This window comes from Apium graveolens, chromosome 5 (assembly GCF_009905375.1).
Source record: "Apium graveolens cultivar Ventura chromosome 5, ASM990537v1, whole genome shotgun sequence".
Taxonomy (NCBI): Eukaryota; Viridiplantae; Streptophyta; class Magnoliopsida; order Apiales; family Apiaceae; genus Apium; species Apium graveolens.
The window spans coordinates 294,193,658-294,214,529 of record NC_133651.1 but is presented as its reverse complement, the minus strand read 5'-3'; the positions used below and the strand labels follow the sequence as shown (position 1 = coordinate 294,214,529).

Sequence of the window (20,872 nt, the reverse complement as noted above, 5' to 3'; positions counted from 1 at the left end):
GAATTTTGATGTTATCCCAATTCTGAGTCAGCACATAGGGTATGCCATTATTCATCATACTCATTTTGATTTTGCAACTGGAATAATTGGTTTTATTGGGGATAGGATGACAGAGAATAGAAATATTGTCTATTTTGCTAGATTCTGTCAACTTTTATATACCTTTTGTACTGATGAACCTCCATTAGTCAGTTCCTCAACCCCACCTTTTAGAGTTGCAAAACGATACTTTAATGATCTGGTAAATGCTGATACAAAGAAAAAAGTGGTTGGACCATTACAGATTCCTCAGTCTGTAAAACAGATCCTAGTAAATGTTGATCCTGATACTTATAGATCTGTTTACTTTGATTTCCAACCAACCACAAACACCCAAAAACCATCTTCCTCAGCACCTACCACTCATTCTACTCAACCTACCCTCAGAACTTATCTCCAATCCTATCTCTCCACTTCACAGACTGCTCAACCTTCTTCTTCAGCACCTACTGTGAAGCCTACATCCTCTAAGCCAAAGAGAACAAAGACTGTTCCTCAAACACCTCAAAAGAGGAGGAGAATTACTTTGAGAGATGAATCAGATTCTGAGGAACAGATTCCTTCTTCGGAACCGGTGGTAATTGAAGCTGAGAAAGCAACTTCTCAGAAGGATTCTGAAATTGGGGGTTCTAGGCTTCTCAAGAGGCTTAGACGTATGATAATTCCTGAACCTCCCAAGGAATCCAAATCAACAAGGAAGTACAAGAAACAGAGGGCACAAAGGCCAATTTCAGATGATGAGGAGGAAGCAGCTAAGGAAGGGGATCAGGAATCTCTGATCTCACAAGACAAGGAATTTGCTCCAGTCACTTCTTCTCCATCAACTCCATCTCAGGAAGCTGTATCTGACAAGGCTAACTCGCCATCTGTGTCTCTTGTTGATCCAGGTACAAGTGCTGACATTGATATTCAGAAACTGGTTGTGCCTGAAATACTTTTCTTAGAAGCTCCAACAGCAAATAATCCTTCCACAACACATGTTACTGATGTTATTCAAACTCCAGAGTTATCAACAACACCTTCTCTGCATCAAGATGCTGATGATCAGACTTTAGGTGAGCATCAGGATATGGCTGTTGATCAGAACTTAGTATCAGATCAGCAATTAGAGGATGCTGACGCCTCCATTACTACTCACACTGTTGTCTTATCAGAAGATACTGATTCTTTAAGTTCTGATGCTGCAAATGTTGGAGATACTGGTGAAGCTGCTACAACTGTAGATGCTGATGAAGCAGGTCCTTCAGGACTTACTCCTCCACCGACTATTCCTAAGTCTGAACTGGTAAAGGAGTTTGTTATCAGGGATGCACCAGTGCCTTGGAGTGAAACTCCTGCAGGTCAGGAGTGGACTAAGGAATGGAACTCAGTTTCATGTGTTCCAAATGCTTTACATCTTGCTGAGCACTTGACTAAAGCTGATGAAATGTTAAATTCTGATGATTTTAAAACCCAGCTTAGAGTCACCGCATTGAGTACTAAACATCTACAAGGTCTTCATTCCAATACTCATGCCGGGCTACACAAGATTCAGGAGAACTTTATCAAACAGGAACATGTTTGGAAAATTGATAAGAAAAAGTTCTTCCAACCTACCATTGACAGAGTTGCTTATATTGAGAAAACTCAAGAGAAACAACAAGCTCAGATTGATCAAATTCTGACAAATCAAGCTTCTCAGCAATCGCAACTTACTGAAATCCAGACCTCAGTGGAACTACTTATCTCTCTTTTATTACCTGCTGATGCCAAAAAGGGGGAGAAGGTAATTAAGTCCAAATGCATAACCAACAAGATACTGCAAGGAAAGGATGATGGAAAAGATGACCAAGGAACCTCTGGAATGGGTAGTGGTCATAGTCAAGGTAGAAGGTTTACATCAAGACAAACTAGTCATAGAACAAGTTCTGATACTGGGAAAAGAATATGTTCTGCTGCTGGTAAAAGGATAAGTTCTGATGAACTTCTAGATCTTGATGAGGAAATGTCTAGAAAGTTATTTCTTCAAGAAAATCCAGGGATGGACTTGGAAAGTTTAAAGGAAGAAGAAGCCAGACTTAAATCAGAGAAAGTCACATCTAAATCTGAAGCTTCTGGTAAAAAGTTACTTCCAAAACCTAAAGGCATTGTGATCAGAGAAAGGACACATACTGAAGTAACTTTGGCTAGATCACAACCACAGATAGATCCAAGATCCAAGGGTAAAGAAAAGGTTGGTGAACCTATCAAGCCTTATGTACCTCCTGAGAAAGAAGAAATTACTGGTGGAAAAGATGATCTTGCTCTGACTACAAGAAAAGTTCTCAAAACAACCTCTGACATGGCTCAAGTTGTTCAGAGTCAAGAAATTGTAAGTTCTGATATTCAGAAGAAGCAAGTAACCTCTGACAGTGCTCAAGTTAACTTGATATCAGAAAATAGATCAAAGACACTCCTACCAGGATTCACTAAAGCAAAACAGACTCAATCTTTGAAGACTACTGCAAGTGGTTTTGAAGCAAGAGTAGTTACTGGAAAGGAAGCTAGAGATAAAACTGGATTGGGAAGTGCTGATGAAAGAAGAGTACACAACACTACCAATGATCCAACTTCCTTGAGTGAACCAGGTATTGGAGCAACTCCTGAGAGATTGAATCAACTAGAATCTGTACAGATGGTTTACCATACCTACTTGAAAGAATACATCATGTTGTATTTCATGACAGATGGTAGGGTTTATCATGTAAGACAAAATGTCATTCCTTTGAAGTATTTTGAAGAATTGGAGCATGTACTTTTCTTACTTCAAGTGGATGACAGAATAACAGAGACTGCTGCAAACTACTTAAAAGAACAGATTAAGGGACAGAAAAGGCTTTATTCTGTTAAGTCTGACAGCAGATATGTTCCAAAGTACAGAGATCACAATGGTGATATTATTGATATGAAGCCTAATACTGCACAGATCAGAACGTATCTTGGTATTAAGGGACTTGAATTCAATCTTGAGTCAGAAAAAGCTTATGTCATAAGACTAGATCAGGAGTTAAGAAAAGCAAAGATTAATGATCTCAGAGTTGCAATCTTTCAAACTGGTGAAGATACTGCAGAGTTTAAGGATGTTAAAAGGAGAATGATTGATGAACTAAGATATGCTGAGAAATGTTTGTTGAAGAACTATCTCAGAACAACTCCTGACATCAGAGAGATCAGAAAATGAAGAAGCCAATTCGAAGATCTACAACTGCTTAAATTCTGATATTTATACAGATTGAAGTTGTTATCAGAAGTTGAAATTGGTAAAAACTTTAAGGACTGTAAGTTGTAGTTATCTAGTCTATTTCTCATGCATTTGTACTTAATGTTTTTGACATCATCAAATATCTTTTAAACTTGTATATTTTGTTAATTTACAAGTTGGGGGAGATTGTTAGATATATTTGATAATGTCATGGCTAATATGTTTTATGTTTAGCTTTCAGATCTTACGTGAACAGGATAAATCAGTACTTATATTGGAAGTCAGGACTTAAGGATATCAGTACTTATATTATCAGGAGATAATCATCAGAAGATAGATATACTTAAGTGCTGAAGGACAATCAGATAAGGACAGTAGCTGATTAAAGGAAAGAATATTGAGATAAACATAAGAAGAGATATGCATGAAGAAGGAATTCCGTGAAGAATGGAATACTTGGAGGAAAAGATATCTGATTGATATATTTTAGGAAGCAGAATTATATTTTATATCAATTAGCGATTATCTTGTAACTGTGTAGTATATAAACACAGACATAGGGTTTACACTATAAGTGTTATCATTATTAGAAAAGATTATTCATTGTAACCCTAGCAGCTCTCGTGATATTTGTTCATCACTGAGAGGTAACAGTTCCATATTGTAACAGAGTTTATTATTTCAATAAAGTTTGTTTTCTGTTACTTAAGTTCTTAAAGTTCGATTTGAGTGTACTATTCACTGTATTCACCCCCCTCTACAGTGTGTGTGTGACCTAACATATTGTACGGTAACTATTCACTGAATAGGTTCTTGGTATTCTAAGTAGTGAATTCGTATTATCCGGATAGTCGCGATATGCTGAGAAGTATCCCTCACGATGTAGAATAAATATGATTAATTAATTAATCAAATTTAATAAATTAGAGAATTTATATAAATAATGATAAAATAGTTTTATTATTATTTATTTCTACTAACGGCTTAATATTGAACCTACAGGGTCACACCATAAAAAGAGAATGATTTAATGGTGGAGGAATTAATTAATAATGGCTGATAATTATTTATTTATGAAATAAATAATTAATTGACAAATTTAATAATTGATTAAATGAGATTTAATTGATTATAAATTAATTAAGAAAAGTTCTTAATATTATTAATTAAGAATTTAATTTTTGGAAATTAAATCAAGAGATAGAATTATTTCTAAAGTGTTTAGAAAAAGGATTAATAATTAAAAGGTGTTTTAATTATTAATGAGAATAATAAATGGGTTAATAATAATAATATTTTATGGGAAAATTTCAGCTGAAAATTTTGCCTATAAATATACTATTATAAACCCTATTTTTATTCTAACCCAAATTTTTCAGAAAACCTAATTCTCTCCACCTCCTCCTCCTCCTCCTTAACGTCGTTTTCTTGGTGGATACCGGTGGAGTGCTTCACGTTTGAGGAGCAGTTGCTAAGGATCTCCGATCGATGCTTTTGGATCGCTATTAAAGGTTAGTAATCGATTCATATGTTTTAATCACGATTTATATGCTTTTATTTGGATTTTATATGTGTAAAAGTGTTTTACCATGCCTCCGCTGTGATTAAAATCCAACAGTTTACCCTTGAAAAATCTTGGTTTCTTTACTCTAATGTTAGAGAACTTTCTTGTCAAATAGGCCATTGACTGATCTAGCTCATCAAGTTCATCCAGGGTGTAGAACTCATCTTCTTCCAATTCCAGTATGACTTATTCCTGAGAGTCATTGTTTCTTTGTTCACTTGTTGAGGCAACTGGAGTCTGGGATCTTGGCTCATCATTAGAGGTCTGACCTTCATTGACAGTTAGAGCACTTGAACCATCCATAACATGCCCTTGATCAGCTCTCAATGATTTCCTTTGAATCATTTCTAATTCATATATTTTCAAGATTCCATTAAGAACTTTCAGAGTTATCCTGCTTAAATCTCTCTCTTCTCTAATTGCAGAAATTTTCTGTTCCATATGATCAGGGAGTGTGAGCAAAAACTTCAAATTTACCTCTTCAGCTTCATAATATTTATCATGCAGCTGCAAGTCATTTATCAACTTGTTAAACCTTTCAAACACATCAGTGATACTTTCATTTGGCTTAGCCATGAAACCCTCATACTGTGAAATCAGTATCCTTTCATTAGATCTAACTTCCTCAATTCCTTCACAGAGTATTTCAATCATAATGTTATTGTACATTAAATTGTCAAGTGACTCTATCTGCTTAGCAGTGTAACAGTTGACAATGTTATTGTACATTAAATTGTCAAGTGACTCTATCAGGATCAGCTGCAAGCCGCTATCTAGGGAAACTTTTTCTTTCTCAGGCTCAGTGTACTCAGAAGGGACTTTAGGAGCATAATGAGATGGGATGACCATGTCTCCATCTGTAGATTCCTCAACTCTAACCATAGGAGTGAAAGGCCCATTTTTGAGAATCTAAATGTTTAGTGGATTAGCCATCCTGATAAACAACAACATTTTCTTCTTCCATAAAGTGTAGTTAGTCTTATCAAAAGTGGGAATTTTGATGCTACTGATTTTCTGTGTATTCATTCTTCCAAGATCTTGAATCTGTTTACTTTCAGATTTAGCTCTGATACCACTTGTTAGGTAATGAATCACACAGAGGGGGGTTGAATGTGTTTTTGTATTTTTCTGTTTTTCCTGAATATTTAAGGTGGTGAACAAAGTAAATTAAATCTTGTAGTGAAATGTGTTAATACTGAAATTAAACAAGTAAGAACAGTGGACACAGATCTTTGAAAACTCACTTAATTTTATATTAAAATTAATAATGTTTTGCTACAAAATTTCAAGGATATTTGTTGATATAGAGCTTAGCTTCTTCCTTGAGAGAATACAAGATTTTTCTTATTTAAATTGTTACTTCTAACAAAGGACCAGTGTTAACTTTATATGATAGTTAACTACCGGCTTACACGGTGTATAATAAGAGATACTATTCACTTTAGTAAACTGTCACTAATCATTCCATTTTAGGAAAAGCATATCTTCCATTTCTGGCTTAGCATATCTTTGCATACTGTGTTAACTTTGATCATCCTTTGTCACTTAATCTTCACCCTTGATCTTGCACGCCTCAAGCTGCCTTTTGTAGACTTATCAATCCAACTGAGTGGATTGTTTGTTGATTGTTAATCTTGGATATTGAACTAGTCTGCATTTTGTACTTTGAGTTTTACCTTGAGATCTCCAGTTTGATATATAGAGAACTTGACATCTCGATAAGTATATTGGCTTATCGAGATCTCTCATTACTCTATAGTTACTTTGACTTATAGAGGTCTCTAAGTTCTCTATAAGAGAATTTAGCTTGTCGAGATCTCTTCACTTCTTGTCTTCACTTTGGCTTATAGATATCTCTGAGTTCTCTAGTAACTAATTGACTTGTCGATGACTCAGAGTTCTTTAGTGATATTTTACTTGTCGATATCTCAGAGTTCTCTAGTGATATTTGACTTGTCGATATCTCAGAGTTCTTTAGTGATATTTGACTTATCGATAACTCTGAGTTCTCTAGTGAAGAAATGACTTATCGATATCTTTGATCTTCATGTCTTTAATTTGGCTTGTCGATATCTCTGAGTTCTCTAATAGCTTTCTTGACTTCTCTATAAGTCATTCTGGAGTTCTCGAATGACTTCTCTATAATACTAAATCTGTGACTTGTAGAGATCTTGACTTAGAATATTTTTCTCAAAACATATTTATTCAACTCCAAGCTTCTTCAAAATTCTTCTGAGGCATGATCTTCTTGATCTTCTTCTAGATAGAATTCTTAGGCTTGATACTGTTTAAAGAAAAAGACTGCAGTCTGCTCTTTGACATTTTTACAGACTTTAATGTTACAATACAAAATGCAAACTAAGATTACAATACAACTTACTCAGGTTTGTCAATTTGACTTAGTCTTGTTATTGTACAGGCATGTCTTGCACAACAGAATAGTTCAATAAAGATCAACTATTATTTTCATGGCTTCTTTCATTAATCACGGAAGAAGTTTATTCACATCTTATTGGTCTAAATTCTTCCTCGGAAGTCTTAGCAGCATTAGCTTCTGCATATGGAGTTGTTAGTCAAGCACAAAAGACTCAATTACATATTGAGCTACACAACCTACCCAAAGATGAAAAATCTGTGTCACAATATCTACATCAAGCCAAAGCCATAGTTGATCAACTGGCTCTCGCTGGACAGCCAATTTCTGGAGCTGAGTTTAACGCAATATTGTTTAGAAAATTGGGTGTTGATTTCAATGGTGTTATTGGAGCGTGACAGCAAAGACCTGAACCTGCAAATTTTCATGAGTTACATGGCCAACTTGTTGCATATGAGCTTTTGTTACAGTCTCAACAACCACAAATTCTTACGTCCAATGTTGCATAAAAGAGCAGTTTAACGCAAGAGACTAACAACAGCAGGACAGGTCGTTCAAGTCCAAATCAGTTTTCATATTTTAGTTCCTTTAACCAGCAAAGAAGACAAAGTGGTCATGGGAGAGGTCAAAATTATTTGGTCGTACTTCATGTCAGGTTTGTGGGTACAACAACCACTTGGCTATTGACTGCAGAAGAAGGTTTGTTTCTAATTTTGGATCCAGATCATCAAATGGTTCGAGAATGTTTCATGGACATCCGCAAGCTAACATCTTGCATTGTAACTACTCTGGAGGTAATACAAATTATGCATCTTCCTCAAATTCTTTTGATTGGTATCCAAATACTGGTGCAAGTCACCACGTCACTCCAGATTTGTCGTCTTTATCGATTGCTGATGACTACAAAGATACGAATAAATTAATAGTCGGTAATGGTAATAGTCTTGATGTAGCTCATGTTGAAAATAGTATCATATCAAATTCTGTTAAATCAATAAATTTTCAAAATATTTTACATGTTCCCAAAATCACTAAACCATTATTATCTAGTTCAAAAATTTTGTCAAGACAATAATTGCTTCTTTGAATTTCATGTTGATCATTGTTTTGTGAAAGATCAGATAACCAAGAAACCACTCCTCCAAGAAACAACTGAATTGGGACTCTACAAACTCAAAAACATCATCAACCAACCAACTTTGTTGCCTATTTAACAACCTTGGAAGAATGGCATGCACGATTAGGACATCCACATTATCAAATTGTTCGTCGTTTAGTTCGTCAATTTCATTTACCTTGTTCTAGTTTTAGGCTTTCTTCGAATAAATGTCAAGCTTGCTGTCTAGGCAAAATTCATTGTGTGTCTTTGCATTTGACAAACAATAGAAGCAAACATCCATTAGATTTTATTCATACTGATGTTTAGGGACCTGCCCCGTTGTGTTCATCTTCCGGTAAAAAGTATTTTATTTTATTTATTGATAATTATTCCCTTTTCACTTGGATATATTTCATTAAAAACAAAAGTGATGTTCCTACCATCTTTCGTCTGTTTCAATTAATGGTAGAAAAACAATTTGATTGTTCTATCAATTCTGTCAATTCAGATTGGGGAGGTGTATATCGCCCTTTGCACCAATATTTTAAAGATCATGGCATAATGCATCCTCTTGCTTGCCCTCACACACATGAACAAAATGGTACCACAGAGAGAAAGATTAGGCACATTGTAGATATAGGACTTTCATTGTTAGGACATTCGGGCTCTCCATTTAAATATTGGAAGTTTACATTCGAAAATGCGGTTTTTTTATTTAATTGAATGTCTTGTTCCTCACTGGCTAACAAATTTCCTTTTATCACTTTGATTAAAAAAAGTACAAATTATTTTTTTAAGGGTCTTTGGATGTGCTGTATATCTTCTTCTTCGTCCTTATCAAACACATAAATTTTCATTTCGTAGTAAACAATGTGTGTTTCTTGGTTATTCACCACGCCATTCTGGATATTGCTGCTTAGATAAAGACACGGGTCGACTTTACATCTCTAGACATGTCGAATTTGATGGAAAAAATATTCTCATTTAATCAAGTGCAAATTTGTACACCTCAACGAGTTTCCTCCCAACAGTTGTTTGCTAGTCCTTGGTTCCCCATAGTACACCCTTTTTTATCAAATAGCCTGCAACCTTATCCAACACCCAACAAATTACTTTCAATGATAATCAGTGTACTAGTCCCACACATGCTGCCACTTCTCCAATCACCACGAGTCCCGTTCATTCCCAATTTCCCCCTAATCCTGCACCACAAAGAACCCACACAATGACCTTACGACCTTCAACCTACACCAAAAAATCTTTTACTTATCTCACTGATATTTCTTCAGATACTAATACTAATGTTGCAGAACCAACAAGTTTCACACAAGCTATGAAGTCTCAGCACTGGCGTGATATGCAAAAGGAAATCAATGCTTTATATAAGACACGAACATGGGAACTCGTACCGGGGGCTCCCCTGGTGTTAATATTGTCAGAAATCGGTGGGTTTATAAAATAAAAAGGCATGCAGATGGCTCTATAGAACGGTTTAAAGCCCGCCTTGTGGCGAAGGGTTACACACAAAAATAATATAAGATCCCGGAAAATGTCATTCTTCTCTAACACATTAAGATTTTAGAGTAACTCGACGGTTTCTCATCTTGTATTTGAATTAAAAAAAAAAAAAGCAAAAAAACTCACCCCCAGAAAGCAGTAGTAAAGTTTGAGATTTGGCACTAGTTACATTCAATGATGCTAATGTTGTCGTTCAAGTTTCGACTGTCAATTAATAGAAAGCAGGTCTCAAATTCAAAATTACACTAACGTATGCTTTGCCTTTCATCACTGTTGTAGCTACAAGTTGCATGGTTACCTGTGGTAACGTAGGAGAGACACCCAGGAACTCCCTTGCTTTTGTAGTAGCACTGTGACAAACTGAGAACTTGGAATTCCCTTGTTTAATTTCAAATTCGGTGAACCGAAAACAATAGCCATTTTCCATCCATGTAAATGCTAATTACATAGTTTAGTTATCGAAACAATGGAGGCCCTAGATTCTAGAATAACATCCAATGAAACAAATTTGCAGAAACAGGGCCAAACAACCATTTTCAAACACAAGATGATTGTTGTAAACATGATATATCATTACTCGTACCTTATTTTCACTATCCTGTCAACAGCTGCTTCGAAAATATCAAACAGGTTACAAACCTTTCTAGGGAAAGGCAGTTTTACAATTTCGGCACCAAGTAAATTATGTAGAAAGGCGAAGAAAGACCAAAACATTGCACTGAACCCCGATACTTAAATTTACATGCCTCTTTCTTTGAGCCTAATAACCTAAAAACCAGATCATGAAGTATAAGGCCAACCGAATTATCCAATTGTATAACTTTGAAAGAATTGTGGCAGAAACACCACGCTTTCCTCTCCAACCTTCTAACCAACAAGGAACCTGACAACATCGCTTAGTGATATTATGCCTTCTACACGCTTGCTCCCAGCCTCCACAATGATCAGTCGTCTCACGCCTGAAAACAAAATTTGAGTATTTAGCAATGAGGAAGAGAAAATCTAGCAAAAGAAAAAAACAAACCTAATGTCTGAAACAGAACACTAGCTATCAAAAAAAACCAGGAGAACTCTGGTCTAAACTATAAACATACAAATGTATTCTTTACAATAGGACCACTGTATCAACATACTCTTTAGTTTACTCTTACATCTGATTAGTTATTTCTTTGAGGACTGAACATAAAAGCAGCACCAAGATCCTACCAGACGACACTTATAGTAACTTCAACTGTAATATCTGGCCAGTCTTGCGATATGAAGCTAAACTAAACACAAACGACTACTCGAGGAGCAATTTCCTTAATCCCTACAGACTAAACTTTGAAAAAATAATGAAAATTCTTCCAAAGGTTGTATGGGGCTTTCAGTTTAAATGATAGAACACTGAAACCTGAAAGGATATTTTAATCTACTAAATGTAAATATTTGCTTTACAAATTTCTCTCGAGCCACAATAATTTTTAATAAGAAACAATTTATCCTTGAGAAAAATCGATTTTTTTAAAGAAAGACCTAAATCACTCAAAAGAGCAAGTCAGGCATATTGCAACAGTAGCAAATACCCTAACCTGCACTTGTAACTTAAAACATACTTCAAAGTTCCTCTCTATGAAGTATGAAATAAACCTACAGTTAACTAATCAATAACCACATCTGTCGGGTAAAATAAAAGATAATCAAAAGGTTCCCAACTGTAGGTTAATGACAAACATATCTCTGTTACAGAGAAGCTACTACCAAAACATAAATCTAACTGAAGTAGTATTCTGCACCGAGAACTATGGTTGAAAATAGGTACAATTATACAAACTAGGTGGAGAAACAAGGCATTGAGATGGCAAAGAAAAAGAGAGAACCTGGTGTTGCCAAGCGTTCCATCACCTTATGTAGTGAATCAGAACGCAAACACATGTGACATCTTTGGCTGCTGCTACCAAAAGGAGAGTATGGTTCTTGTCCTAGCTGCAATGCCTAGAAAGACAACTTAAAATTATGCGAAAAAACAAGAGTCGAAGGCAGGAAACAAGCGACTGGATTATGTTAACACTGTAATATAGAAATTTGCATACAACGAAATCACCAAAAATAAAAGACATAGGAAAACTAGTCTTCAGCATCCTGTTTGTTCATTCAAAATTCGTAAAACAAAATCAGCCAAAAGGTGAAACATAGGTCATCTACCTATCATAAATGTGCAACTGCTTAGTATAAAAAACAGTTGATCCATATAAACAGAATCAATTTCCGACGTAACTCGAATATATTTTACCTTCATACTTTCCTAATAGATATTCTCTTAAAGAATTAAATAGTAACTAGTATATGTAAATTTCCTCTTATAGTATTAGCTTTACAAGTGTTTGAAGTCAATTTCGTGTGTGAATACTATAATGAGTTGAGCTATTTCTGATCAGGCTTGTCTGGGTAAAATTCTAAAAGATTTCGCAGCTTAATTTTAAAGCACTCCAGTTATTACGATGGAGATAGGTATAGGAAAAATGAAATAACTTCATAACAAATCCACGTTCTGATCAAAATCCATAACAGCATGTTAAGGAAACTAATAATAAAAATCAACCAATCCCAGCTATTAAAGGACATAACAACTTACCTGTCTTGCTCTATGCTTAGGTTGATATACAACTGAATTAAATAATATTGAAAAAAGAAATATCAGAAATCCACTTGGAGCATGTTAATCACAGTCCAGGTTTAGAACATAAAAGACATCAATTCTAGTATAAGACGTTATAATGTTTCTTTTTGAGTGCCTAAATTATGTATAACATGACTAGTGAGCATTTCGGTAATGAATATTTTTTTTGGAACTCGGGTTGTGAAGGAAATGTGAAGCTTTTTAGGCTCTTAACAATTCTTCAAATGGAATACCCTTAAGATGATAGAGGCTAAAAATTATTGTAATCAATCATAATGCGCCTTCCAATTGAATTCTAGAGGAGATTAGCAAACATTTTACTATATAACATTAAATACCACAGACCACTGTACTATGTCTTTCTTTCTATCAGTGGCCGGCAGGTATCCTCAAGTATGTTCAAGCACTTGTAAATATTGCAGAACACTGCTAACAAATTTACAATATACAAAAAATAAATTAGGAAAAAAGCCAGGCTTTAAACTCTGGAAAAAATAACTCACCTGGTGAATGGTTATTTCTTGCAGATTAATATGTGTATAAACTTTATCTTTCGCTAAAGAGGTAATATCACTGCAAAGAACAGAAAGATGTTCCTAATATCAAGATAGTTACGTTCCCTTGATTTTAAATTCTGAGCACAGTGGACATCAACAAAGATCAAGTTCATCAGTGGTCTAGCATTTACCTTCGTGAGTAAACATCCAATAGCGAGTCATTGTCATCCACTATTGGGACTGAACTAACTTGAGCTGCAAAAGTAATACCTTCAGGTTAAAATCACTAGTTCACCTTATAAAACAGATTTGCTAACCATGTTCCACGTCCATCCACACTTGTTTATTGTTGTGTGATGCATATCAGCATTTCTTTTGCCAAATAATATCATTTGCACATTCTTAAGTTAAAATTGTCAATTGAAAAGGACAGACACCAATTCCAGATAGCAAGGCACATGACTATACAAGTTAAAATTGGTAGCAATTGCTTGTGCCTGATACCAGTAACAAGGGTAAGAAAGTGTTTAGGCACTTGCGATTAGCATACCTACTGTACATATGGCATGGTTTTTCTCCCTTTGTGTTTAACTTGGATATTGATGCTGTTGGGTATAGTCCATAGAAATGCCCCAACCCCGTCGGCTTTGAAAAGTAAAGTTTTATATTGATTAGGTCAATCTGTCCAACATGAGATTTATCTTTTTTTAAAGTATGATACAAAATTCAGGCACACTGGCTAGATGTTATATTTCTTGTTGAACCTTTTTTCAGACTGAATATTATATAACAATAAAGTGTTTCTCATTTCCCCCAGACAAAAAAACTTGCTCATATATAATTAAATAAACAAAGAGACACAAAATATTTTCTTATTTCAAGCGAACATTCCTCCAGTTATCATCAGTTCAAGCAATCAGTTATTAATTAAACAAGAAGCATACCTTGCACTAACAAATTTAATGCTGCATTTAAGGATGAACTCGGTCTCAACATCGCTAATGGTCGCAGATTAGGCTCTCCAATTTTCGGGACCCAAGTGCCCAATGGAATTGCACAAATTGGTAACTGAAGAATAGGCAACAATCCAGAAGAATTCCTAAAGTACCTGCACAGACCTGAAAATTAGCAAATCCTTGGTCAGTATGCAGAAACATGCAATTACTTGGGAGGTTTTATAAATACTCACATTTTAGTATTTCAGATAATGATGCAAGATATAAAAGCTGCGGGTATAAGCCTTCCTCTGAAGATGAATGAATAATGGGCACTGTAGCAACACCATTTTGCAAAATCTTCAGAGCAACATCTTTCAAATTCTCATCTGGCCCTGCCTGCACATAAAGCAATAATCATCAGCGCAGATTAATCTGTATTTTCTATCCTTAAAATGTCTTCCATATGCAACTGCTGACTGGACAGTGGGAGATCTTACAAGAAGAAACAAAAATAGGCTACAAATAGTTTTGTCCATATATGAAGAAAACTATACTATCAAAAAGAGACACCTGGAAAGGCCAAATTGGGGCCGTTAGTTTATCCTTAAAAGTGAAAAGTCAATCACTATAGCTTACAAGTCCAATTTCAACTTAATTTTCTGTTTGGAAAATATAAATCTTAATCTTCTAATGTGAGCTTCTTAGCACAGTGCTACTTATTTAGGCCCAGCTCCCAAGTTACTAGTGTTGACAAAAAATAAAAAATCTTACTAATTGTTTACTAATTGTACCATAAAACAGCCAACAATCAAAAATCTCCTCTGTAGAACTTCGTGCAAGAAAACAGAAAAATTTGTTTACTTTTCTTCATAATTAGTGAAAATTGATATCGGAAATTGTGTATAAACTATTTTTAGTATTTGTTTATAAATAACTTTTAGCATTTCTTTATGGTTAATGAGTTTCTATCTATTAATAATTAAGAATTGTTATACAATACACACACACACACAAAAACTATGAAAAAGACATGGTCACCAAGTTTGGAATAGAGCAAGTGAATAACAAAAAAAAGTAGATATGCATAGGCATGTAACTAATGCTAGAAGATAAAACAATCATGACATCAGTTGAACATGTCAGCATCAACAAGTCTAGCATTCTCAAATCTCACTACACTTGCATGCATGGAATCAAAAGAAAATAATACATATGTATCAATAATAGTAAGAGGAATGCGAAGCAACCAACATTTGAATGTCTACTAAATTACTAGCTTCACTGTCATCTATAAATTACTTATACACAAAAGGCTTCAGAAAGCACAAGAAACACACTGAAGAATGAAGATAGTCACCTGGACAAGTTGGCTAGGAAACTCACTGCAATGTTCATTAGTTTGTCTGTTCAGAAAAAATTTTGCTTGTTTCCAAGCTGATATAGTATGAGTCTCAAGTTCTTCCTCAGTCAGGTTGGACCTGTGATCACCGAGCTGCAACAAGGGAATATAGCTTAGACAGTAATTCGTAATCGCCTGTCTAAACTCTATATTTATCAAATCAAAATTAATTTAACAAGTTTATAAACCTTATAATTTATGTCATAAGATTTGAGTAATATTCATAAATAAGATCCAAGTAATATTTAACAAAGTACAAGTAGAACTTGATCAAATAATACAGAGCTGAAAAGGTTCAGGCCTAAATAACATTTGGTAAACAAGAAACACAGTTCCAGAAAAATAATTATGCTTTAAACTTTTCAAGGAAAACCAAATTAAGTCTGAACCATTACAACCACCTAATGTGACAGAAAAACACAAATTGAAAAAGTTATTAGATAAATAGATGTTTAAATCAACATTGTACTCTGTATCTATCACATATAATTTATAAATTTATCTTAAAGCTTTTAACAGGCACATTTACTAGTTCTTTGTGTGAAAACAATTCTATATTCAATGATATTTCCTTTACTTTAATATCAAATACAATTACATATTCCAAGAAATAGGTATTTTGGTTTGAGTAAACTTATCTTCTCTAAACCAAACAGTGAGTAAATTACAAGATTAGTTTTAAAATCCAAGAGACACAAAACTTACAGCCCACAGATCATACCTCTCTCATTATCAAGATAAAATCTAAGGCACTAAGTACTCCGGTAAACTTCCCCTTGCCAAAGTCCCAAAGAGGAGCAACAATAATACCCTGGAAATAACTTGATCAGAAAACTTGTTTACAAAAGCTGGATATCAGGTAGAAGAAAAAAGAACTGCTGGGAAAATTAAAAGAGCTGGTGGCTTCATGAGATACTTTATGAAATTTAAGACTCGGGAGAGTCTTTTCATGTGACGAGAACATGAAAGGATTTAACATTATTATTATATAAACTAGTGATGTATATAAAATTGAAGCACTAATAATGGTAAATGGTGGTATTCTCGTTAGTTAATCAAAGCATCATTGGGATATATACAAGTGTTAATAATTAAAACCTTCAACTATGGAACGACATTCTCTAATACAGCACTAATGCTCAGTTATTATACAGAACAAGGAACTGCTTTGTAAAACTGAAGATACCCAACATTTATACCTATTACAGAAGGTTCATATATAAATGTTTGCAACATCCAGAAAAGCTAGCAGTCATCAGAAGATATACTAAATTTATACATAGATCATGTGATTTTGGATACATAATATTCTAGTTTCCCATCACAAACAATATGCATATCTACAAATTCTTTCCAGAGAATTTCAGAAAAAAAAAAAAGGTAATCCCAAGATTTAATACTAATTTACAAGGAAAGGAAGGGCAGTGGGGTAGACAAAAAGTAAAATTTATCAGAGGAAAAACTGGGTGAGTTAGTTCGATTGTAATTTTTTAGCAAATACACAAATTTGTTTCTGTTTTATTTACATATGTGCTAATTATTCCAGTATAGAGAAGAAAAAAAAACCTGCTAAACAGTTTACTAATAAATGCACATACATGTTACCAGTACTTAAAGAAGAAGATATAATCCGAACATACCTGTTCATGCAAAATATGAAATGCTTGTTTTACAGGTAGATCAACATCTAGCGCAACGACCTGAAATTAGAATCTCATGGAGATGAGAAAAAAAAATCGAAATAACCCTGTTCGTGTTTTATGATAAATGCAATAAGAAACTTTAGAAGTAAAAGATACGCTGGACTTCTGAGATTGGGCTATCAAACCTTGCCAGACTCTGGAAGCAACTCATAAGCGGTATGAGTAGACAAGAATGCAGAAATACGATGACGGGAGACCTGTATTTCTGCTTCTGATATTCTAGGCAGTGCATCGTTCACCGTATCATTAGAAACTCTTATCTGCAGATTATATTAAGAGGACACCAAATTCATCACAGCAAATCAACATCGCCACATATACAACCCAATAAGAGGGGAAAAAAAAAGAGGAGTTGTGGATGACTGGACCATAACATCGATTGTAAATGAACAGCAAAAAGGTAACGTACCACACGCTGAAAGACAGCATTATCAACATCCATACTAGAACCAGAAGGTACTTGTGGACTAAGAATTGCAGAATTATAACCAGAATCTCTTGATAACATGACAGTATTCACCGTCCCATAGTTGCTGCTCGCACAAGGTTGGCGCTCGTCATGTCGCCATTCACCATCAACAATAAATTTGTACTGTTAGGATATGAGATATCAATATAAAGCCCCTCAAAAGATGATACGAGTTATTAACTTCAACATATTAAATTCATAATTATAAGCAGAATTTAAATATTGAAAAACAGATGCCCCAATACTAAACATGTAGCTTTCAATTCTTGAGGTTTCCAATATTGTGAGTTGAGATCTTTGCTATTTTAAAATTTGTTCCATCTTTTTATTTTTAGTTGTCAGTTTCCCCAGTTGGGTGTTAGTTTGGAGAGAAGAGAAGAAATTGAATTAGTAGAACAGAAAAGAAAAGGAAACATTAACTATGAAAAAATATTTAGTGTATTTCCTAGTTTATTGAAAAAAACAATAATGAATTTATTTTGCATGTTCTTAATTTGGAAGGCCATTCAAGTGTTTTATCCTTACACCATTACAAAGAGGTAGATTGAAAAGAAGAACAGACCATTTTTTATTAATGTCATAATAGGTCGAGTTTGAATTTAAAAAAAAAATCAATAATTTGATTTTTCTCACATTCAGGAACAAGATGGCCACCCCCAAGTCAAGTATCGTCACATAACCATTCAAAAAAAAATATGAAAACATGTATATATATTGGTATTTTTAAAAGTTATATTTGTAATATTTATTTGCCCCCCCCCCCAGATTTATATATGATTTATGAAAAGTTGAAAAAAATGACGATATTCTAAGAAATTAAGATTTTACATTTTTAAAATAATGAATTTAAGGTTATGATTTTTTAAGTAATAAATTCATGAACATATTTATCTTAAAGTTATATATTTAAGGCACATAATCTATTAATTAAAAAAATTCCCCACAACCCCTAATTCTGTTTCAACTTTCAAAATAGAGGATGTCATCATGTCATTGTCACAAGAGGTAGAGGACAACCAGATAATAAAGATCAACCACTTGACTTATTCTGAACTGGGAGTAGTTGTCTAACCAATGGTGCATTCAAGGGAAAAAACATGCATACACAATTTTACATGAAAAAAAGGGACTGCTCTACTGGATCTATTACGGGAAAAAGTTTAATGAAAAATCACTTTGTTTATTAAACATACCCCGGTTAAATTAAGTGCTTTAGATATCAGAAGTCAAAATAGCATATTTGGGTTTACCCTCAAAAATAAGCAAACTGTGAATTTGTCCTCATCATAGACACTTAAAAACCAAAATTTTACTAAAGTTTGTGATGTTTTTGACTAAATAAAAAAATGATTCCGCCAGAAATATCCAGCACCCCCTATTTATTAATCCACATTATCATTACGCCCATGTTCGACACAAAATCTTGAAAATTGAAAAAGGAACGCTCTTACAGATTACAAGTAAAGAAGCTTAGACCAAAAAACGTACAGGTTTTTCAATGCAAATTTAATAACTTTGACGTCTGAGTTTCGTATAAGGATAATGTAAATGACGTCTTTAAAGATCAGTTACAGTATTATTTCCAGCAGTAAAGTTCCGTTACTTTTATAGCTAGACCGTAAGTAGGCATCAACAACCACGTGTCCACAATCTGTTCTCGATATCTCCACAACTCATGATATTATGAAGCATTTATTAAATCTGACAACCACCGCACCGAACCATCTCCTCTTTTTCATTTTGAATAATCAAATATTTGAGAAAAAATATCAGGCATATTCGGACGCATATACTCTGATACAACTACTCCAAGTAAAACTTACATTGCCAATGACCGTAACAAGCATGTAAACAAAAAACTACAAGATTACCACCAAAAAGGACTAGTACTATAAACAAACCTGGTGGAAACCGGGTGGCAAACTGCAAATTGTCTGAAATACTGTAGGGCAACCCTCAACAGGAGACATCTGAAAATGCTCAGACCACCTTCAAAAAAATTTAGCATCAAAATCAGTTCAACAAAAACAACTAAATTTTAAAATAACAATCACAAAACAACATTTAAAAAAATACAAAAAACAAGTAAACAAAAGTCTTACCCTGTAAATGAACCACTGAGATACACAGTTCTTCCACCATAAGGCCACACAAATCTTGTTGGAATAAGCACTGCTCCTGTAGCGACACCACCAACACTTTCACGGGAAAAATCCATACCAGAAGGAAACATTAACCACCTCTAAACACACTCGAAAACCCGAAGAAAAAAAAACAAAAATTCTTGAAAAAAACTGTATTAGATTTGCTGAATGAACACAGAAACGTTAACAATCAGAGAAACAAAATGCAACCCAGATCCCCATTTATGTATCAAGAAATACCCAGATGATCAAAAGCATATCTTGGTCAATTTCAACTCATGCCCAAAAATCCAGCCTTTTATAAATACATATAGATAGAAAGAAAAAACCAAAAATAGATATTTAAAGCTTAAAAAACAAGAACTTAAGAGGATAGAGTGAATCGATTTGTGAAAAAAAAACAAAAGGGGTGTTGAGTAGAAGACAGAAGAGAGGGAGAGTGTGTGTATTTGTACGTATAACCCTAGAAGAAGAAGTTTTATATGGAATAAGAGAAAAAGAGTGGTAAAAGAGGGGGGGGTATGAATGAATATTGTTGTTTGGCGTATTTGATTAGCAGCAGCAGCAGCAGCAGCAAAGCATTCTCTTTTTAACCAACAAAGTTTCAGCGCTTACATCATTTTTTTGGAATGCCCACCCCTCGAACAATCTAAACTTTTGTCACCTCGCTATGATTAATTTCTCTTGGTGGCCTCAAATTATGTATTTAGGAGATCTACACGAGTAAGCAGTGTATGTTAGTTATTGAATTAACAATTTTTTTATGAAATCGTGCAATGGATGAGGTAGTCTTCGTATATTTATATTAAAAAAGTTTTTATACTCATTTAAGTGAGTACGTGTTTAGGAATATTAAGTTCTTTTTTGTATATTTTTGCCTTAATTTTAAAATTATTTTTATAGTAATAAATTGAAAAAATGACAAAAATTATCATATTTAGAGATTAAGGAACGAAAATATCTATTTCTAATATTTTGACCATTTTTATCAAGCTGATACCCATTTTCATAGTGGATGTCTTAAAAAAATAATTTCTTATTTTCTTGTATAAATATGCCTTTTACAAAAATACAAAAAAAAATGATTAGAAAAACACAATCTGAAAATAAGTATTTGGTCATATACGCAATCTAAAAAAACGTATTTCATATAGGCAGTTTCACCTTTGAAAAAATAAAACTTAGGTCAAATACTTGAATACATCATTTATCCTTAATATTCTCCTCAAAATCCCTCAATACGTCATGT

At 34.1% G+C, this 20,872-nt stretch overlaps 1 protein-coding gene across 1 annotated transcript; it reads right to left on the bottom strand.

The window, feature by feature from the left end:
• Positions 1-10,327: 10,327 nt before the first annotated feature.
• Positions 10,328-20,345, bottom strand: LOC141659161 (sucrose nonfermenting 4-like protein). Its single transcript, XM_074465912.1, has 13 exons — positions 19,582-20,345; positions 19,381-19,468; positions 17,420-17,602; positions 17,136-17,270; positions 16,948-17,007; positions 16,029-16,118; positions 15,266-15,400; positions 14,160-14,304; positions 13,915-14,088; positions 13,162-13,225; positions 12,977-13,046; positions 11,674-11,788; positions 10,328-10,773 (listed from the first exon to the last, which is right to left on the bottom strand). The coding sequence occupies exons 1-13, from the start codon at positions 19,710-19,712 to the stop codon at positions 10,682-10,684; spliced, it is 1,482 nt and encodes a 493-aa protein (XP_074322013.1). The 5' UTR covers positions 19,713-20,345; the 3' UTR covers positions 10,328-10,681.
• Positions 20,346-20,872: the final 527 nt, after the last annotated feature.